The sequence below is a fragment of the Lathamus discolor genome, chromosome 8 (genome assembly GCF_037157495.1).
Source record: "Lathamus discolor isolate bLatDis1 chromosome 8, bLatDis1.hap1, whole genome shotgun sequence".
NCBI classification, from domain to species: domain Eukaryota; kingdom Metazoa; phylum Chordata; class Aves; order Psittaciformes; family Psittacidae; genus Lathamus; species Lathamus discolor.
This window is the reverse complement of record NC_088891.1, coordinates 8,492,084-8,509,924: the sequence shown is the minus strand read 5'-3', so window position 1 is coordinate 8,509,924 and position 17,841 is coordinate 8,492,084. Positions and strand designations below refer to the sequence as shown.

The 17,841-nt window shown below is 49.9% G+C and overlaps 1 protein-coding gene across 3 annotated transcripts; it reads left to right on the top strand.

Annotated features, from left to right (window-relative positions):
- Positions 1 to 444: 444 nt before the first annotated feature.
- Positions 445 to 16,260, top strand: DET1 (DET1 partner of COP1 E3 ubiquitin ligase). Of its 3 annotated transcripts, none has more exons than XM_065688488.1 (6): positions 445 to 545; positions 1,201 to 2,309; positions 5,930 to 6,120; positions 7,714 to 7,905; positions 11,622 to 15,748; positions 16,135 to 16,260. In XM_065688488.1, the coding sequence occupies exons 2-5, from the start codon at positions 1,227 to 1,229 to the stop codon at positions 11,809 to 11,811; spliced, it is 1,656 nt and encodes a 551-aa protein (XP_065544560.1). In that variant the 5' UTR covers positions 445 to 545; positions 1,201 to 1,226; the 3' UTR covers positions 11,812 to 15,748; positions 16,135 to 16,260. The 3 variants fall into 3 exon arrangements, with proteins under 3 accessions (XP_065544560.1, XP_065544563.1, XP_065544561.1); XM_065688489.1 differs by lacking the exon at positions 445 to 545 and adding an exon at positions 621 to 789; XM_065688491.1 differs by lacking the exon at positions 11,622 to 15,748.
- Positions 16,261 to 17,841: the final 1,581 nt, after the last annotated feature.

Genomic DNA, 17,841 nt, shown 5'->3' with positions numbered 1-17,841 from the left:
GGTGCAGGATGGGTTCTGGATAGGTACAGGATGGGTGCAGGGTGGGCTCCGGATGGGTGCAGGATGGGTGCAGGGTGGGTTCTGGATGGGTGCAGGGTGGGCTCAGGATGGGTGCAGGATGGGTGCAGGGTGGGTTCTGGATGGGTGCAGGGTGGGCTCCGGATGGATGCAGGATGGGTGCAGGATGGGTGCAGGGTGGGCTCCGGATGGATGCAGGATGGGTGCAGGATGGGTGCAGGGTGGGCTCCGGATGGATGCAGGATGGGTGCAGGATGGGCTCCGGATGGGTGCAGGATGGGCGCAGGATGGGTGCAGGGTGGGTTCGGGATGGGTGTCCGGGCGTGCCCCGCAGTGTTCCCTCCTCCCCGCCAGGTGGCAGAGGCTCCCCGCTCTGCTGACACTCTGGCCAGCCGAGGCCGCCTCGCTGTTCCGGCGTCCGGAAGCGGAAGTTGGGGGGTGATCACCCCTCGCCTCCGTAGTCGTGCGGTGGCCGGAAGATGGCGGCGGCCATGGCGTGAGCGGCGGGACCCGGCGCTGGCCCGGCGGTGAGCGCGGCGCGGCCGTTCCTGTGCCCGGGGCCCCCTCTGCTCTCCCGGGCAGCGGGGGGGGGGGGGGGGCGGCTGGGAGCCCCCAGGGGCTCCCTGGAGCTCGGGGTCCCTCCAGAGCCGCCGGGACCCGGAGCTCCCTGTGCGCCCCTGGCAGCAGGCCCGTTCGCCTCCCGGTGCCCTCGGTTGTTCCCCGGCAGCCGCCGTGCTTTCCAGGCAGCCCTGTCCCGGGGCCTGTTAGCCAGTAGGTCTGTGGGTTATCCGCGGCTCTCCGGATACCCTCCCCCGCGCCTGCCCACTCCCTTCATTGCCTCAGTGCTCCCCTGTGCCTGTCCCATGCACCTATCCCCTTCCCGTTCCCCTCAGTGTTTTCCTTAGGCAGGTTTGCAGGTACTGTCGCCCCTCAGTGCACTGGGGTTACCTCCCTGCTCCTGTCGTTTCCCCTGCCATCGAGGCCTTTTTCCCAGATTCTCCCCGTAGCGTCTTCCCGTTTCATCTGTCCCTTCCCAACGTGGGACTGCACCTTTCAGCCACTTCCACTGGGTGCTACAGGGCTTTCCACCACCCTATCCATGCAAGCTGGTCTCCCAGCACCCTGCATTCTACCGCCATTTCCATGTGGTTCCACAGCACATGTGTGCTCTCTCCCCATCAGGGTGAAGATGAAGTAGAGCTCTGACCATGGACCATGATGCCCCCACAATCAGGCCCCGCCGCATCCAGAACCAGAACGTCATCCACCGCCTGGAGCGCCGCCGAATCAGCTCGGGGAAAGCTGGCACCCACTGGCACCAGGTCCGTGTCTTCCACCAGAACGTCTTCCCCAACTTCACCGTGGTCAACGTGGAGAAGCCGCCCTGCTTCTTGCGCAAGTTCTCCCCTGATGGCCGCTACTTCATCGCCTTCTCCTCTGACCAGACCTCTCTGGAGATCTATGAGTATCAGGGCTGCCAGGCGGCAGAAGATCTCCTGCAGGGCTACGAGGGGGAGATCCTGGCCAACGGCAACGACCAAAGATCTGTCAACATCCGCGGGCGGCTCTTTGAGCGCTTCTTTGTCCTGCTCCATATCACCAACGTGGCCTCCAACGGGGAGCACTTGAACCGGGAGTGCAGCTTGTTCACCGATGACTGCCGGTACGTGATCGTGGGCTCTGCCGCGTACCTGCCCGAGGAGCCTCACCCTCCCTTCTTCGAGGTCTACCGCAACAGCGAGTCCGTGACCCCTAATCCCCGCTCCCCCCTGGAGGATTATTCCCTGCATATCATAGACCTCCACACGGGCAGACTTTGTGACACACGGACTTTCAAATGTGACAAAGTCATCCTGTCTCACAACCAGGGGCTGTACCTCTATAAGAACATCTTGGCCATTCTCTCTGTGCAGCAACAGACGATTCATGTCTTTCAAGTCACACCCGAGGGTACGTTCATCGACGTACGGACGATTGGCCGCTTCTGCTACGAGGATGATCTCCTGACGCTGTCTGCGGTGTATCCCGAGGTGCAGCGGGACACTCAGACGGGGATGGCCAACCCCTACAAAGAGCCCTTCATAAACTCTTTGAAGCACAGACTGCTGGTGTACCTGTGGAGGAGGGCCGAGCAGGATGGAAGCGCCATAGCAAAAAGAAGGTTCTTCCAGTACTTTGATCAGCTGAGGCAGCTCCGCATGTGGAAGATGCAGCTTTTGGATGAGAACCATCTCTTCATCAAATACACCAGTGAAGACGTGGTCACGCTGCGGGTGACGGACCCTTCCCAGGTACTGCGGCCTCCTCAGGCTGCTCGTTGCTTTGGGGCAGCTCAAGTGTGTGCAGTGCTGTGAGTTGTGCTTCATAGCTGAGCCTGTGAGTGTTGTTTAGGCCACTCAATGCTTCATTCTTGTGTGAACATTTGATACCTCTGATATTGAATAACTTTAATAGCTTTTGCTCTCATAATTTCACTGCTTCCTTCTCAACTAAAAATGAGAGAGAGACATCTGATGTGTTGTGGAGTCCCCTTTCTCCAGGGATTGTTCCCCTTGCTCACAGATGCTGTACCAGCCTCTTCCCCTCCCAGATCCCCAGCTGATTAATTTTTTAGCTGGTGTTCCAGGTAGTACACTTCAATTGCAGAGGCAGCCTCTCCCTTCTCTCACGTATCTTCAGGCATGTTTTTCAAATAGAATAGTCTTCATTTTTCCCCAGTAGAATTCCCTTTTCTGTTCTGCCTACACGCTCACTCCTTCAGGCTTCAGTGAGTTAGTGTATATGATCTCTCCAAATTGGAGTAGCAGCTTTTAGATCTATTTAATGTGCCAATTGCTTCTCCTTTCAGTTTAGTACTAAAAAAGTCAAATTAGAGCACATGTAGCTCAGTCAGTGCTGGGTCCCTCCAGACCTTTCACCATGCCCCAGGTTGATCATCTCTTTCGCTACCATTAGAGCTCTGTAAAACTGAGGATGGTTTATTAGCTTGTTCTATTCCTTTAATCCACTTGGTTTTGATTCTGTTGAGAGTATTTAGCCAGAATTCATAATAAATCTCCAGTGCTGCATGTAGGTCTGATTGTTCCCTAGATGTTTGGTTTTCTTTCATGCCCTTCTCCTCCCTCCTTGTCTTTACCAGATCCAGGACTTAGCTCCTAGAAGAGACAGTAGTTCTTTGTGTGTTGTCATAATCTAATTCTTCCTGGAAGATAACTATCTCTATTTTTCTCTTAATGTGGTGTTTGTTTGGGAGAGTTGCTTTGGAAGGGAATAGGTTAAGGTGTAATCTCTTCAACTTTACACACTGTGTAAAACTGAGCATCTGCCTCAAAAACATTGAAGCTTTGTGGAAGTGGCCTGCAGCGTTTTGCACAGTGCTTCTCACCTGATGTCTGTGGCTGGCTTAGCTCTTCCTTGCACTGTGGTTACCAAGGCTGCTGTGCCCAGTTTGCTGGAGCTCCAGACTCTCTTCTCCCAAAGGTTACTTGGAGGTGCAGATTGTGGTTGGTTTGTGGCGTTCCTTGGACAGTGTGTTTTATGCTGAAGGAAGGAACCTCAGTTCTTTCAGGAGATAATTCCAGATGTGGAGCAGGCTCCACAGACCTGCCTGAATGTAGGCTTTGTGTTAGGACATCCTGAACAAAGAAAACCTGGCTCACAATATACCTAAAGCTCCAAATTTTCTTTTGTCTGTCAGAGAAGAACATTAAGTTTCATCCAGTTTCAGGCTCCTCTCTTCTCTCTGGCTTCTCTACCAAGAAGGTTGAAGAAGGTGCTGTTTGTGCTTTATATTGTCAGGGTCTGTATGGAATCCTTCAAGATTTTTATGCTGTGTGTATGTAGCTTGGGGTTTGTGGTTGTTACAGGCTTGTGTTAATAGATTTGGCAGCCTTGCTATATGATTTCTGCCACTTGACTTCTGCTACCTCTGCTGTGATGATGATTTTTGCATGTGTTGCAGGTGCTGCTAAAGAGCAGTTGAAGGTAGTTTCTCTGGTCAGGGGCATCCTGTAGATGTGTCTATGTGTTAACCTGGCAAAGGAACTTTTTATTTAAGGTTATCCCTGCAATCTCCGATGATGTAAATAGGTTTTCCTTCTGCTGTCTCCTCTTATTTTGTCTCTGCTCCAGCCCTGTATTCCAGAAGGGCTTTCCTTTCCTTAGGCAGTAGTTGAGTGAGTAACCTCATGTAGAGCTCTTGATTTGAATGTGTGGGGGCTGGATTGTATTATCACAAGTTATTTTGGGGCCATAAACCAAACAAACCTTGGGAGATTTGCAGGTGGGAGGGTGGGCAGAGTGCCTGCATCATCCCTGAGCTCTGCTTGGGAGCGGGAGGTGAAGCAGTTAGATAATTGCCTTTATTGACAGAAGATTTAACCAGGTATGTGTGCAGGTACCATGGGAATTGGTTACCTTTGAAGTCGGGGCAGGTTCTTGCTTTGGGGTGCTGGGTTGTTAGCACTCGTGTCTCTAATGAGTGCTACATTTGGTCAAGGATTAAACGTGCCCTTTTCCAATGGGATGGGAACCTTGTCTCCCTTTGATGTAGCTTCACTGACGCAATGTCACCGTCTTCATAGAATCATGGAAAAGTTTGGGTTGGAAGAGAAATTAAAAATCTCCCGAGTTCCAACCCCTGCCACGGGGAGGGACACCTTCCACTAGAGCAGGTTGCTCCAAGCCCTTGTGTTCAACCTGGCCTTGGACACTGCCAGGGATGGGGCAGCCACAGCTTCTCTGGGCACCCTGTGCCAGCGCCTCAGCACCCTCCCAGGGAAGAACTGCTGCCTAAGATGTCATCTCAGTCTCCCCTCTGGCAGGTTAAAGCCATTCACCTTGTCCTGTCCCTACAGGCCCTTGTAAAAAGATCCTTCCCCAGATTTCTGGAGAAGACTCTTATAAGGTGTCCTCGGAGCCTTCTCTTCTCCAGGCTCAACCAGTTCAGCTCTCAGCCTGTCTCCAGAGCAGAGCTATTCCTGCCCTTGGAGCATTTTCGTAACCTCCTCTGGACTTGCTCCAACAGCTCCATGTCCCTCTTGTGTTGGAGGCCCCAGAGCTGGACACAGGACTGCATGGGGGGCTCTCAGAAGAAAGTAGAGGGGGAGAAACAGCTCCTTTAACCTGTTGCTCACGCTGCTTTTGATGCACATGGGGGATTTCGGGGCTGTGAGTGCACATTGCCCATACATGCAGAGCTTATCATCAATCAGCACCCCTTCTCCTCAGGGCTGCTCTCAATCTATTCTCTGCCCAGTCTATTTATGCCTGGGATTGCCCTGACCCAGGTGCAGGACCTTGCCTTGTTGCCATGAAACACTGCCATTGCCAATCTGCAGCGTGGTTCAGGAGCCTTCTTGCACAGGAATGTTGTCATTAAAAAGAAGCCATTAATGTCTTTCAGTTTTTAATTTCTGTACCAGCAGCGCATCAAGGTCGCAGCTCCTTGTGGGCAGTGCTTTAGTGCACAGTACACTAAAAATGCTCATCTCTGTGGGATGGAAATATTAAGAAGAGGATGAAAATGTATGTCTGAAAAACTAATTTGTGGCCAGCTAGCTCTGGATTTAAGATCATTTTGTCAGCAGGAATGAAAGTTAAATTTGGCACTTTAGAAAGCGTTTTGTGTTTGGTGGAGGGCAGAGGAAGAGAAAACAGGAGTACTGACATCCAATTTGAGTTGAAAATTGGAAGCCCATTAAGTTTTCTTCGTAAATAATCACAGCTAAAAGGTAGATAATTCGGCACCTGTGGAGGCATGGATGAAGGCAAAATGTGGGATGTGGGATGTCAGAGTGTGGGGATGTGGGATTCTCCTGCCCTGCAAAGACATTTCGGTAGGGTCTGTGGTGTCATGTGGGGGTAAAGGGGGGGACAGCTTCCCCTGGGTAACCTCTGCCTCTCTTCCCAGCCTTCGTTCTTCGTCGTGTACAACATGGTGACCACAGAGGTTATCGCTGTCTTCGAGAACACATCTGACGAGCTGCTGGAGCTGTTTGAGAACTTCTGTGACCTGTTCAGGAACGCCACCCTGCACAGCGAGGCCGTCCAGTTCCCCTGCTCAGCCTCCAGCAACAACTTTGCCAGGCAGATCCAGCGCCGGTGAGCCATTCGGAGCATGCTTTATCCCACATAGACATGCGCTCAACCCCATCAGCTGAAGGCCAGTATCAAATAACAACAGCAACCCTGAGAATCCCTGAGTTCCTTTAGTTGCATGGATGTTGCTTGGACATAGTTCTTCTTGCAGCCTCATGCATCTGGTTTCATATTCCACAGCATCTGTCTCATTGCAGGAAGGAGCAAAGCAGCAGCAATCCAATGGGTAGAAGAAGTAAAGGGAGTTTTGAGGGAAAGATGTTTCAGGCCCTCCTGGAGCAGTAACTCTTCTGGAGGTTATTAAAGCCCAGTAGCTTAGGTCCCTGAAGATAAGATTTGTCAAGATGCTAATTGCCAAGTGGCATTCTCTGAATTTAGTGTGTATCAAACTGTTCTGTAGTGTTTTCTACAACATCAGTCACAGGATTGTGGCTCTCATCGAACTCTGTTAGGAGAAAGGAAGCTCCTCTGATTAGGCCTATTGTGGGAGCTGAGCGAAACATCAAAATAACCTGTATTTCTAGAATGTACTTCAGTCGTCGGATGTGGTTTTAATGAGGAAGAGTGTGTTATTTCTCTTGGAATATATTTTTATGTGACTCAGGGTGTTTTGTTCTTCCAGTGGCTTGTTTCACATCATCCAAAGTACTTGGCAACCACTTCTGGGCACGAAGCTTCTGTTGATTTTAGGTTGACGTCACATAAGTAAGAGGAAGTTGACTGTGTCTGTAACTTTCTAAAGCTGCCTGTCAGGAAATCCATAGTGCTTAGTGGGAGAGGAGAGAATGAGAGAGCCCACTGCAGACACCCAAAGAGCAACTCTTGCCTTCTGTTAAAATAGAGAGGAGAATCTTTTCATCCTCTTAGCTACAAGGGCCTTTAACAGGAGTGCTTATCTTCCACAGCAAAGTATAATAGAGCATAGGCCACAGTGAGGTGGCTTTTGGCTGTGTGTTTCTGGCCAAGTGGAAGTGTTTTACCCTCCTTGATGTATGACATCTGTGCAGCTGATCTGATTGTTCTTGCACATAGAAAGCTCCAGTTTTACTTGGAAAGGAAATCCAGCCTCTGTTCATCTCTCCACCAGGAAGAACTTTCAGCTCAGTGGAGTTTCTGAAGAGCTTTAGGTTTCCTCTCAAGGTTCTTCCTCATCTCAGGTTTTTCCCTTTACGCATTTCAAACATAGTGGCTATGTCAACATTAAGGGCTCAACTGTTACTGTGAAACCCTCTGACTTTTGCTGTTTCCAGGCTTCATGGTAGAACTTGGATTGACTGATAAGCTGCTAATCCATCTCTCTCTGTTTCTGATCCTGTTCATTTCCTGCACTGCAGAGCAGCTGGGGCCAGGCACAGTCTTCTCCTTCTGTCAGTTTGGACTTTCAGAGCAGAAACAGTAATGATGAGAGAGGATAAAAAGGTCACCAGGTCTGGCTGCTGCTTGAATCCCTTGTGATACATCTTTGGAAATGAACTGGTTTAGTTCTTACACTGCTGCTGCTTTTCCTTCCCTATCAATTTTCCTCTTTAGTTTATTTGAGCTGTGCTGTTCACCTGTGGCCTTTGTGAGTAAAACCTGTTCCTTGGCTTGCTCCAGGTTCAAAGACACTATCGTGAATGCCAAGTACGGAGGGCACACGGAGGCCGTTCGGAGGCTGCTGGGCCAGCTCCCAATCAGCGCCCAGTCCTACAGTGGCAGCCCATACCTCGACCTCTCTCTTTTCAGCTATGATGACAAGTGGGTGTCAGTCATGGAGCGGCCCAAGACCTGCGGGGATCACCCTATAAGGTATGGAACAGGCCAAGAAGCTGTGTGTGAGGAGACCAGAGCAAGTAAATCACTGCCATGTGGCATCATATGTGCAGAGAAGGGGGTAAATTGAGGCCTTTCTCTCATGACATCCTTTTACCAGAGGGTTTATTTCAGCACAAAGCTTGGCTTCTCTCCTTGTGACAGCTGTTTTATCCTGTATGTGTAGGAGGGCTCTTCAGGTCTTCTCCCTAAGCTGCCCTGGGGAAGGTTTGGGTAGTGAAGCCTGAGCCTTTTCCGTATGAATACTCTTGTTCCTCCTCCTCTTCTTGCACTCCTGCTGTTGTGTTTGGGCTGCAGTGTGATATATATGGTTCTGGGTGCCTGCTTTCCTGTGCTGGAAGGATCCTTTTTGAGCATGTGGGTTTAGCTGGCAAGGATGATCTGGTTTATCCTGTGAATAAAATAGTAGCTGGGTTAGGTGATTCTCAGAATGCTCGTGGTATTGATTTAGCTATTTTCAGACTGGCCTTGTTTACAGTTCTCACGCTGGGAGCTGTACTCCTCTTCATACCCCCTTCTTTCTGTGGTCTGGAGGAAATCTGCTTCCCTACTAGGAGTTTTAGCCAGGTGTAAGGACCATTCTGTGCCTTTTGCATCTGAGCCTTTGATACAGGAGTAAGCCTGAGCTTGGGCATAAGGAGATTTGCAATGCTTCTTGCAGAAACATACTTATTTTCCTTGGCTGCAGCCATGGCTGCAAGTAGTAGCGGTTAAAAACCCAGCATCTCTGGCCTGAGAGGCACAAAGAGGCTGAGTTCCCCAGGCAAGAATAGTCTTTCCACTTATAGTACTGCAAAAGCAAACCTATGCTCTGAAAACAAGCAAGCCTTCAATGCCTGAGTGCTTTGTTTAGCAACTGCACACATGGTGAGGGCTCGGACAGACTGGGGAGCCCATGCTGGCCGGTTTCCCAACTTCACTTTCATCCATGCATTCTCTAACAGTGGTTTCATGTCTCACCTGGCCCTGACTCAGGTGCTGGGGAGCCTCTGCTTATTCCTGCATGCTCAATTCCCAAATTATATATATTTAATTGCTTTTTCTGCCCGTATGAGTTGGTTTGATCTCAGCCTCCCCTGTTATCTGCAGAGAAAAGCCTAGCCTTTTCCCCCTTGTCATGCCTGACGTTGGGAAAACTTGCAGGGCTGCAGTTGTCTGCCAGCGCCAACCTGTGTATGGCTCCAGCAGACAAAAGGGAGCAAAACCGCAGTCTTTGCTGTGGTTAAGTCTTTGTAGTAAACAAAGCCAAGTGCCACCTTCCCTCCCTCCCCTGAGCAAACCGGCCCTTCAGAGCCAGAGCTTTTAAAGCTCAAAGCTGTGCAGAGTCAATTAGGACTTGAATAGAGGCTCTGAGCTGTGGGGCTCCTGGTTTTTGGCAAGTAAGCAGAAGACGAGGCTCTAACCTTAACCATTCAGGAGCTGAAATGGTGCCGCTGTGCTTCTCACATGCAAAACAAAGGGATTAATAAAGTAATGCCACTGCCTGCTGTGGTTTGAGGGCTTGGAAATGAGGGGCCACGGGATTTGTAATGTAAGGCCTGTAATTGTCTGCAATGGAAAACCCTTCAGCAGCTCAGGGTGTTAGAATCCATGTGCAGTTTCCTGGCACTGTGTACCAGATAAGGACTCCATACCTTTTACACATCAGCTTCAGTGCCTCTGTGCACTGTAGCACTTTGACCCTTAGTGTCTTTACTGCCTTTCTGCATCCCTGAAGGTTCAATTCTCAACTTGGGCTACATGAGGGACCAGTGGCTGTTTGCTCCTAGGCAAGAAGGACTTTAGGTTCTTCATCACTGCCATCTTCCAATATCTTTCCAGGAGGCTTTAAGAGATATTCAGTGGGCAAAATGATGGCACTTGGGAGGAAGAGGCTCTAACATAGCCTTGCCTGTAGTAGGGGGTCTCAGATCCATCTGGATGGTTAATAAGGAGCCATTTAACCAAAAAAAATTGGTCTGCAGATGAATCCTCCATTTTCATTCAGTCTGAAAAGGCTGGTCTTGCTGTTTCTGTTGACATACAATTTTATATTGCAGTGCCTAATTTATCCCCAGAGTGAGAGCCCATGGAAATGGCCTCTGATTGCAGAGCACTTTTAAAACTACATTTAAAAATACCAAACTGAGGCCATCTTTGAGATTACAGGGAGCTTCATCTCGAGTAGTAAATTGTTGTGAATTGGGGAGAGAGAGGAGCAGACGGGGGACTGTGCTTTATTTAAAGAATGACCCTCTGCATACCCAGCCTTGTGTAGGAGGGAAAGGGCTTTTTGAAAAGCCAAATACCAAGATTGTGACTCTCTTGCTGGGTTCTTGTGTGCAATTTTCAGGCAGGGCTGGCTGGCACTTTGATTCAGAGGAAGGGAGAGGAGAGTGGCCCTCCAGGAAGAACATGAGGTTCTCAATAGGCTCTGTTGTTAAAATGTGGAGTATTTCTGCTTCTGAAACAGCGTTGCCTCTATCTGTCATCACCCGTTCTTCCAGGCTGAGAGCCGACTGCATTGTATTGGTGGCGGGGGGGAATGTGCTCTGAGATTAAAAGCATTCTCGGAGTGAAAACCAGAGGAAAAATGCAAAATACCCACATGTACTAAGTGGTGGTAGAAAAGGAGGCAGCTGGGAGGTGAAATGGCAATGCTGGGAGAGCAGAGAAAATGGGTCTAACGAACTGAGACAGCTTCAGGCTGAGGACTCGGGTTAGAGCCCAGCTGCTTGGTGAAGGTACCGCATCCAGAAACCTCCATCACCGCATCCAGAAACCTCCAGCACAGTCTGGGAAGTATGGGGTCATCGCAGAGAGTCCTGTGTTCCCACAGCAGCACAGGATCCTGGTGTTACCTGGGCTCATGTTGGTTACACAGAGAAGGCTCCAGAAGCAGAGAGCTTCCCAGACTCACCTGTCTCTTCAGCAGTGTTTGCCTCATCTGCTTGGCAGTGTTTGCTGTGTGCTGCAGCTGGGTTCCAGAGCTCCCCTGTTTGGAGACATAAATGAGCCTGACCCACCGGCAGGCTTGTGAGTGCCAAGAGAAGGATGCAAGGCTTCCCTTGACCGCTTCCCTTGCTCTGATTGTTGGATGCAGTCCACTGGGTGCTTTCTGCCCAGCCTATCTTGTTAATGCTTTTTATTCCTGATGGAAATCTAAAAGGATCTGCAAAACCCTGCCTGAGCTGCACAGTTCATCTTGGCACCCCTGAGCAGAACTGGATCAAGCTGTTCACCTTCCTTGGCTGAAAGGGAGTGTAGCAGCAGCATAAAGCCTACCTGGCACCACTAGGAGAGGGAAGGGGTGGCCTTACATTCGCAGTGAAGGCTATTACAAAGGGAAGTAAGCTCAGTTCAGTACAGTATATCTGCCTTAGGGATGAGGGGGAGCAGCTCACACTAAGAGAGGATGGAGAGCCAGCACAAGTGGGGTCTGCCCCAAGCTTATTCCCTCTTGTGAAGTCAGCTTTGTCCACCAACATGACAGGCACTGATGATACTAAAATGAAATTAGGCTTCTCTAGACAGTGGAAAACTAGCTGCCCTGAGAGGGGCTTTCTGGCCAAGAGCCAGACACCCAGCTGAGGACTTCCTGCCCCTGAGGGAGTACCAGAGCTTGAACAAGGTACTTGTCTCTGTGTGTGAAGAGCCCAGATGGCAAAGTCAATAGTTGGGAACAGCCATAATTGACTTTCTCTTCCTTTCAGATTTTACGCTCGTGATTCTGGCCTCCTGAAGTTTGAGATCCAGGCGGGCCTCCTGGGGCGCCCCATCAATCACACCGTGCGGCGCCTGGTTGCGTTCACCTTCCACCCCTTCGAGCCCTTTGCCATCTCGGTGCAGCGCACTAACGCTGAGTACGTGGTGAACTTCCACATGAGGCACAGCTGCACGTAGCATGGCTCTGCTGCTCTTCCTGAGGCTGGGGCTCTGCCACAGGCACACCAAAGCCAGGCACTTGCGCCTTCTAGGAAACCAAACCATTGCTCGTGTCAAGCATCCTGACCTGGGAGCCCCGACCAGCCGGCATCTCGCAGGGCTTCATCTGCCCTAACTCAAGTTAGGCATGGGAATGATTCTTCTCACCCTGTTTGTACCACGGAGGTCCCGCTGCATTAAGTGCTGCTGTTGTTCCCTTTTCCTGTTGTTGAACAAAGTGTAGCTGAGGTTCCTTTCCTGGTTTCCCAGAGATGCATCTGTTTTCTCTCCTGTTGTAGGTCTCAGGATGGCAAAGCTGGAGTTTTGCACTGCATGTGTGGAGTGCTCCCATCTGCACTGGTGCTTTCCTACTTTGTTGAGACAAACATCATAGAGGGAATGGATGGGAGCCATGGGGAGGGCTTAGAAATGCAGCTATCAGTGTTTGTGTCTCCAGTGTTAGTAGGGAAATGAAATCCTGTTCTCATCCACACAATCCACTCGTGATTTTAATATGCAAGAGATCAGAAAAAAACAGTGTGAGAAATCACTGCAACTGAGAGACATGAGGTGCGTCCCTGACTCTTATGCAAGTCACTTAATCTTTGTGCCTTAGTATCTAAAAGCTCCTAAGTGAAAGGTGGTGTGTTAATACCATTAAGCCAAGGCAGCTGGCTGTGTCTCTAATGCATGAGGAGGTGGGCACAGAAGGAAGATGAGTGTCTGGGAAGCATGTGGGGAGCAACAGCAGCTCCTTGCTCACATCAGAAGGGCTTTTCTGCAGCATGGGGGTGAATCCTCACTGCCGTTTGCTGCTGAGAGCAAGGGAGACCCAGCTGCTGGCACCCTCCTGCGTGCTGGAGTACCAGTGTGGAGAATTAGTAGCATTTGGGTTTGCCCAGGAAAGAGAGAGGAAACCTGAATTAATGTGCATTGCTGCAGGTTTGCAGTTAGGAGATGAGCTTGTTGACTTAGGAGATGAGCTTGTTGATTTAGGTTGCTTACCTATCGCTGTCTGATATGCTGTTCTCTGTGAGAACCTGATTTGCTGTTCCCAGGCTTCAAAGCACAGTTGGCTGGTGCATCAGTGCTGATTGAACCACTGTGGTGTTTATGCTGCTGATAAAATAAGCTCTTGGGTATAGTATTACCTGCCGCCGTGGGCTGGTGAGGATGCTGGCCTGACCTTCTCTCTTAAACATGTTTTTAGTTCTAGGCCAACATTTGGGCTTTCCTGCACACAGGCTGGTTTATGGCTCTGTGCTGCCAGGCACTGCACCCGTCCCTCTGCACCCATCACGAGCCTGCTGTTGTCCCATTCTATAGGAGGTATAGAGGAGGCATTAGAAAATTGGTGCTTATACATGGGAAACCCTCTACTTTAAAGGACCCTTGGGGATGTCTTGTTTGGACCAAACTGAGCTGTGGGTGATGTGTTGTGAAGAACAACGTTGAAGTCATGCGTTCATTTTGCATGGTGCTGCATAGGAAGAGAATCATGTGGGTTGTTGGTGCTTGCTTAGTATCAAGAGTGGACCTTGTAACGGAGGGTACTCTGGGCTTCCCTGAATCAGCCTTTACTCTATCTCATGGTACTTCTCTCCTCTCCTGGCCTTGCTAAACATATTTCTAGGGTAAGGTATTGTATTTCACCGCTCTCTTCCTCGTGTTTGCACTGTTGGTTTCTCAGGTCTGTCAGGAGCAACTTTGGGTCAGAAGCCTACTAATAGAGGAGGTGTCAGGCCATGCATGCTTCAGCTCCAGGTTCCTCTCCATCTAATAACACTATTTGCCAAGGGTTTAGGTTTTTATCCTGTGATTTGTTCCTCAAACATTTAGTTAAAGCTCCAAGTGGAGAGTCATTTGCACATTGTAGATCATGGATTTACCTCCTCCTGCACCACTCTCTTATTTGTTCACATTTCCACTATGAAACTTATTCTTTTCCAAAGCTCTCAGCAGCTCCATCCAAGACTGAGTTTTCTCCTTGGCATCACAGCCTTGGGAAATCAGTGCTTCCTAAAAGAGCTGTCAGATCCCCATTTAGACTTTTATTTGGTGGCAAAACCATAAACCACTTCATTTCTGAAACCAGAGCTTTTGCCAAATTCAGGCTGTCCTGTATGAAGCAGAGAGCATGGCACAGATTGTGGGATATGGGGCTGAGACATAGAGATCTGTTCTTAGCTCAGCTAGTAAATTGTTCTGTGACTGGGGCAAATCTCCTCCTGCTCCAGCTGGTGTTTTCTTCTCTGTAAATGAGGCCAAAAAACGTATTTTTCAGCTTTTGTAAAACCACTTTGAGATTCATGGATAAAAAGTGCTGCCTAAGTGCGAAGTATTTTCTTACTCTGTTTGCAGACAAACTGATTGATCATTCCGGGTACTAATTGCCTGGGAGGAGCACAGCAGATCCTCTGGTCTTGGCTGCTGCCTTTTATATCTACCACAGAGTTAATTTTATTACTGAGATGTATTGAGCAAAAAGCTTCTCATGCTTGAAATTTGGATTCTTTTGTTGAAGAAACAAGAAGTGTGTGTGTGTGTGTGTGTGGTGGGGAGGGCGGGAGCAAAGGGGAGATCTTTTCTACCTGCTATTTTTTTCCTAGGTTAGGATGAAGATTTGTTAGCAACACAAAAGACAGAAATTGAATAAACACAATTTGCTTTAAGAGCCTCATTTGTTGTCTTTGTCTTCCAAAAAGCTTAATGGTGCAGATGGGAATTCCTTTGCTAAGAAGGGAATTAGCAGAGGTGTGCCTTGGACTACGCAGGCATGTCACATGCACCTCTTCCTGGCATTTGGGATACAAGTGTGCTCAAGGATGTTCTTCTCTTTGGGAACATTCCTTTGGTTACTGTAGATTTCTCAAGCTCTTGTTTACGTGAGCTAAGGCTGGAGGAGGCATTCGTGGCCTTCAGTTACGTTTTCCCTTTGTATATTGTTGCTAGCCCAATTTGTATTTACAGACTCTTCCTTTATCCCATTTATAGCATTTGTCTAACCCTGGGGCTGTTTTGTGCTGATGGTTCATGATCAGAAGATGCCAGCTGAACACACCCTGCTCGGCAGAAGAGCCATCACCTCTCCATGGCTTCTAGGTTGGGCTGAGGCACTCAGATTTCCCACTGTGCGTTGCTCCCAGCTTTGCAGAACATGTGAATGGCACCTTCCCAGTGTCTGGAATCCCTTTGTAAGCTGCTCTGTAACAAGCTTGCAGCATCCCTGTTTGTGTTAGTTCCTCTGAACATCCACATCTTGGGCACAAAACCGACCTTCTTTTGAACCCCACCTCCACTTTCATGTGTGTAGAGCTCTGATGCTTTCCCTTGGAGACCTTGAGCATATCAGAAAGCACTTGAGCCTGTGGGTTTTCAGACAGGCGCTAAGTGACGAGGTGATGCTTGACTTGGGAGCCATGTTTGACTGGCAGCAGAATCCATCTTTTGTTACTTCTTGTGCTGCCTTTGCTTTTAAAAAGAAGCAGTAAAAGCAGGACACTTGCAATATTTCTTATATAAACTGCATTGGACAGTGAGCCACAGAATCCCATTAGACTCAAGCCTCTGTATCCTGTAATGGTGTGTCCCTGCTAAAGACTCCTTTCAGTTAACCTTCCAGCACTGAGTGACTGGTGCTGATTTAGCTCCTGATGTTCTCAGTGCACTTTTGTGACCTTCCTTTTGCTCAGGTGCTGGTGCCTATTCTGCTTCCCTTGGTCCTTCTGACCCAGCCAGCACAATCAGATTTCTGATGCTTTAAGAAGTCTATTTGTCTGTCTTGTGTCTGTCCCCTGTCTTGCTGCTTTTCTGCCAGCTTTTCCTGCAGGATCTCGGGGCTATGGGCAGAGAGATGGTAAAGGCTGGATGGCAACGGGACATGCGGCACTCCAGCAGCTTTCATCCTGTGAACCAGGTGGGTGCATGCTGCAGAGCACATTGATGGTTCTGTGGGCAGGCAACAGGACAGGATTTTGTGGGTTTGCTTTTGCCTTGCTTCCTGAGTTTCAGAGCCCTGGTGATGAATGCATTTGAATCCTCGTGCTTCCCTGTCTTGTTATATGGTTGTAAAAGCTTTTCTGGCCAAGCAGTGCTCAGCAGAATGGTGAAAGGACTTTGATTTCTTTAACTTTTCCCCTTGCTCCAGGGCTGCAGGACATGGGCTGAGCTGTGCAAGGTTGGTCAGTGTAGCAGTAACAGCCTGGCGCTACCTGCCCACCAGGCTGATGCCTCATCAGGCAGCAGCATCCCCTGCTCGAGCCGTTTGCTGGCAAAGGTCTGATTTGCCTCTCTTTCTTCCAGGGAAGAGCTGCAATGACTGTATAAGGAAAGGAGCTCTCAAGAAAACACCTATGTGGGGAAACCCTGAATTGCACATTCTTCTTCTAATGTTTTGACATAAAAATACCACACTGGTTTTAGACTGGCTTTTTCCCTCCCAGAAATCAAGTCCTTTCCTAGGACACCTTTTAGCTGTTGCCGTTTGCTGCCAGGGTGGATTGATGTATGTTCTTGGGTATGTGATGGCGCCAAGAGCACTGAAAGGACTGTTTTAGAGGACCAAGGCAGGAGATCTCAGTGGGTACCCAGGGCCCTTGGCAGGTTTTAGGGAGGAGGAGCACAGAGAGAGGTGCCTCCCAAGGCAGCTTTGCCAGAGAAGCAGCAGCACTACTACATTTAGCCACTGTAGAAGAAATTCCTATAAAACTGCAACAGGGCAATGGCAATTTGTGGGTAACACTGCAAAGCCCTCAGTGTGTTCTGCATTCTGCTTTGTCCAGGTTTGAAGTGGAGCTTTTGGAGGAGTTCATTTTCTGTGGGTGACAGAACTAGTGTGAATTCAGCCTTCTTAAAGCAAGGAACATGTTACTTATGCTCTCCATGGCTATCCTCCTCTTTCTCCACAGTAGCTTTGCAACATGCCAGGCATTGGCTTTGCCTGGAGGATGCCCTGAGCCCCTGCTCTGGGCAGTGCACCCTCCGCCTCTGAAAGCTGCTCTTGCACAGGTTTCTCTTGCCTTCCAGTGTCCTTCCCCCATTTGGGCATGTTGTGACAGCCTCAGGTACGGTCTCAGAGTGGTACAAGACAGAGGAGGGTGACCCAGCACCTCATGAACAGGGCATTAAGGTTATGTTGGATGAGGATTGTGAGGATGCACTGGTGGGGCTGATACCTGACACTGGGCCTGAGCTCCAGGAGGATGTGTGGAACTGGCTCTGTGATGGGGGTCACAGGGATAAGAGCCAGGTAAGTGCCAGCACCATCCAGCTGCTGTTCAGCCTGATTTCAGGGTGTTAATGGGAGCAGTGGGCAGCGCCACATCGCCCCCAGCACTGCTCCCTGCCTCCCAGCTGGTCATTTGATAGCTCCTGCGTGCTCCTCAAAGGCGTAAAATGGAGCGATGCTGGATTAGATGTACCTGCTGCCCTTGGAGCGCTCCTGGAGCTTCGGTCCTCAGCCCTCCCGCCTCCGGCCTGCTGGTGCTGTCGCCACGGCAACAGTGAGAAACAGCCATCCACATGGAAACGGCCTTGCTGCGCCCAGCAACCGATCCGGGGGGGATAATGGATCAAATGGTGAGTTAGGAGAGATGAGGGGCACCGGCGGGGAGCCCTGGTCTGTGTCACTGCACTGAGCCCGCATCCTGTGGGGAGCTGCAGCATTGGCACTATCCCCATTGCTGGGGTGCCCTCCTGAAGCATTGCCCCCCTCGCACAGCCAGTGTCTGGCCCTGAAGAATGGTTTTTATTGCTGCTGCCCTATTTTTTTAGGGCTAAGTCCTGAGGTCAGGGTAAGGTCCTGATTAGCTGTGCTGTTACCTGCAGCAGTGTAGGTAGGTCACTGGTTCAGTCCTGTCAGGTGAGTCCTTAATGCTGGTGAAATCCCTCTCTGTAAAGGAGAAGTGGCAGCTGGCAGCCAAACAGGTCTCCTGTAACATAGGGCAGACAAATGTGTGTCGTGCAGCCCATCTGGCTTCAGGCAGCGAAGTCCGAGTTAATCTCTCCCCA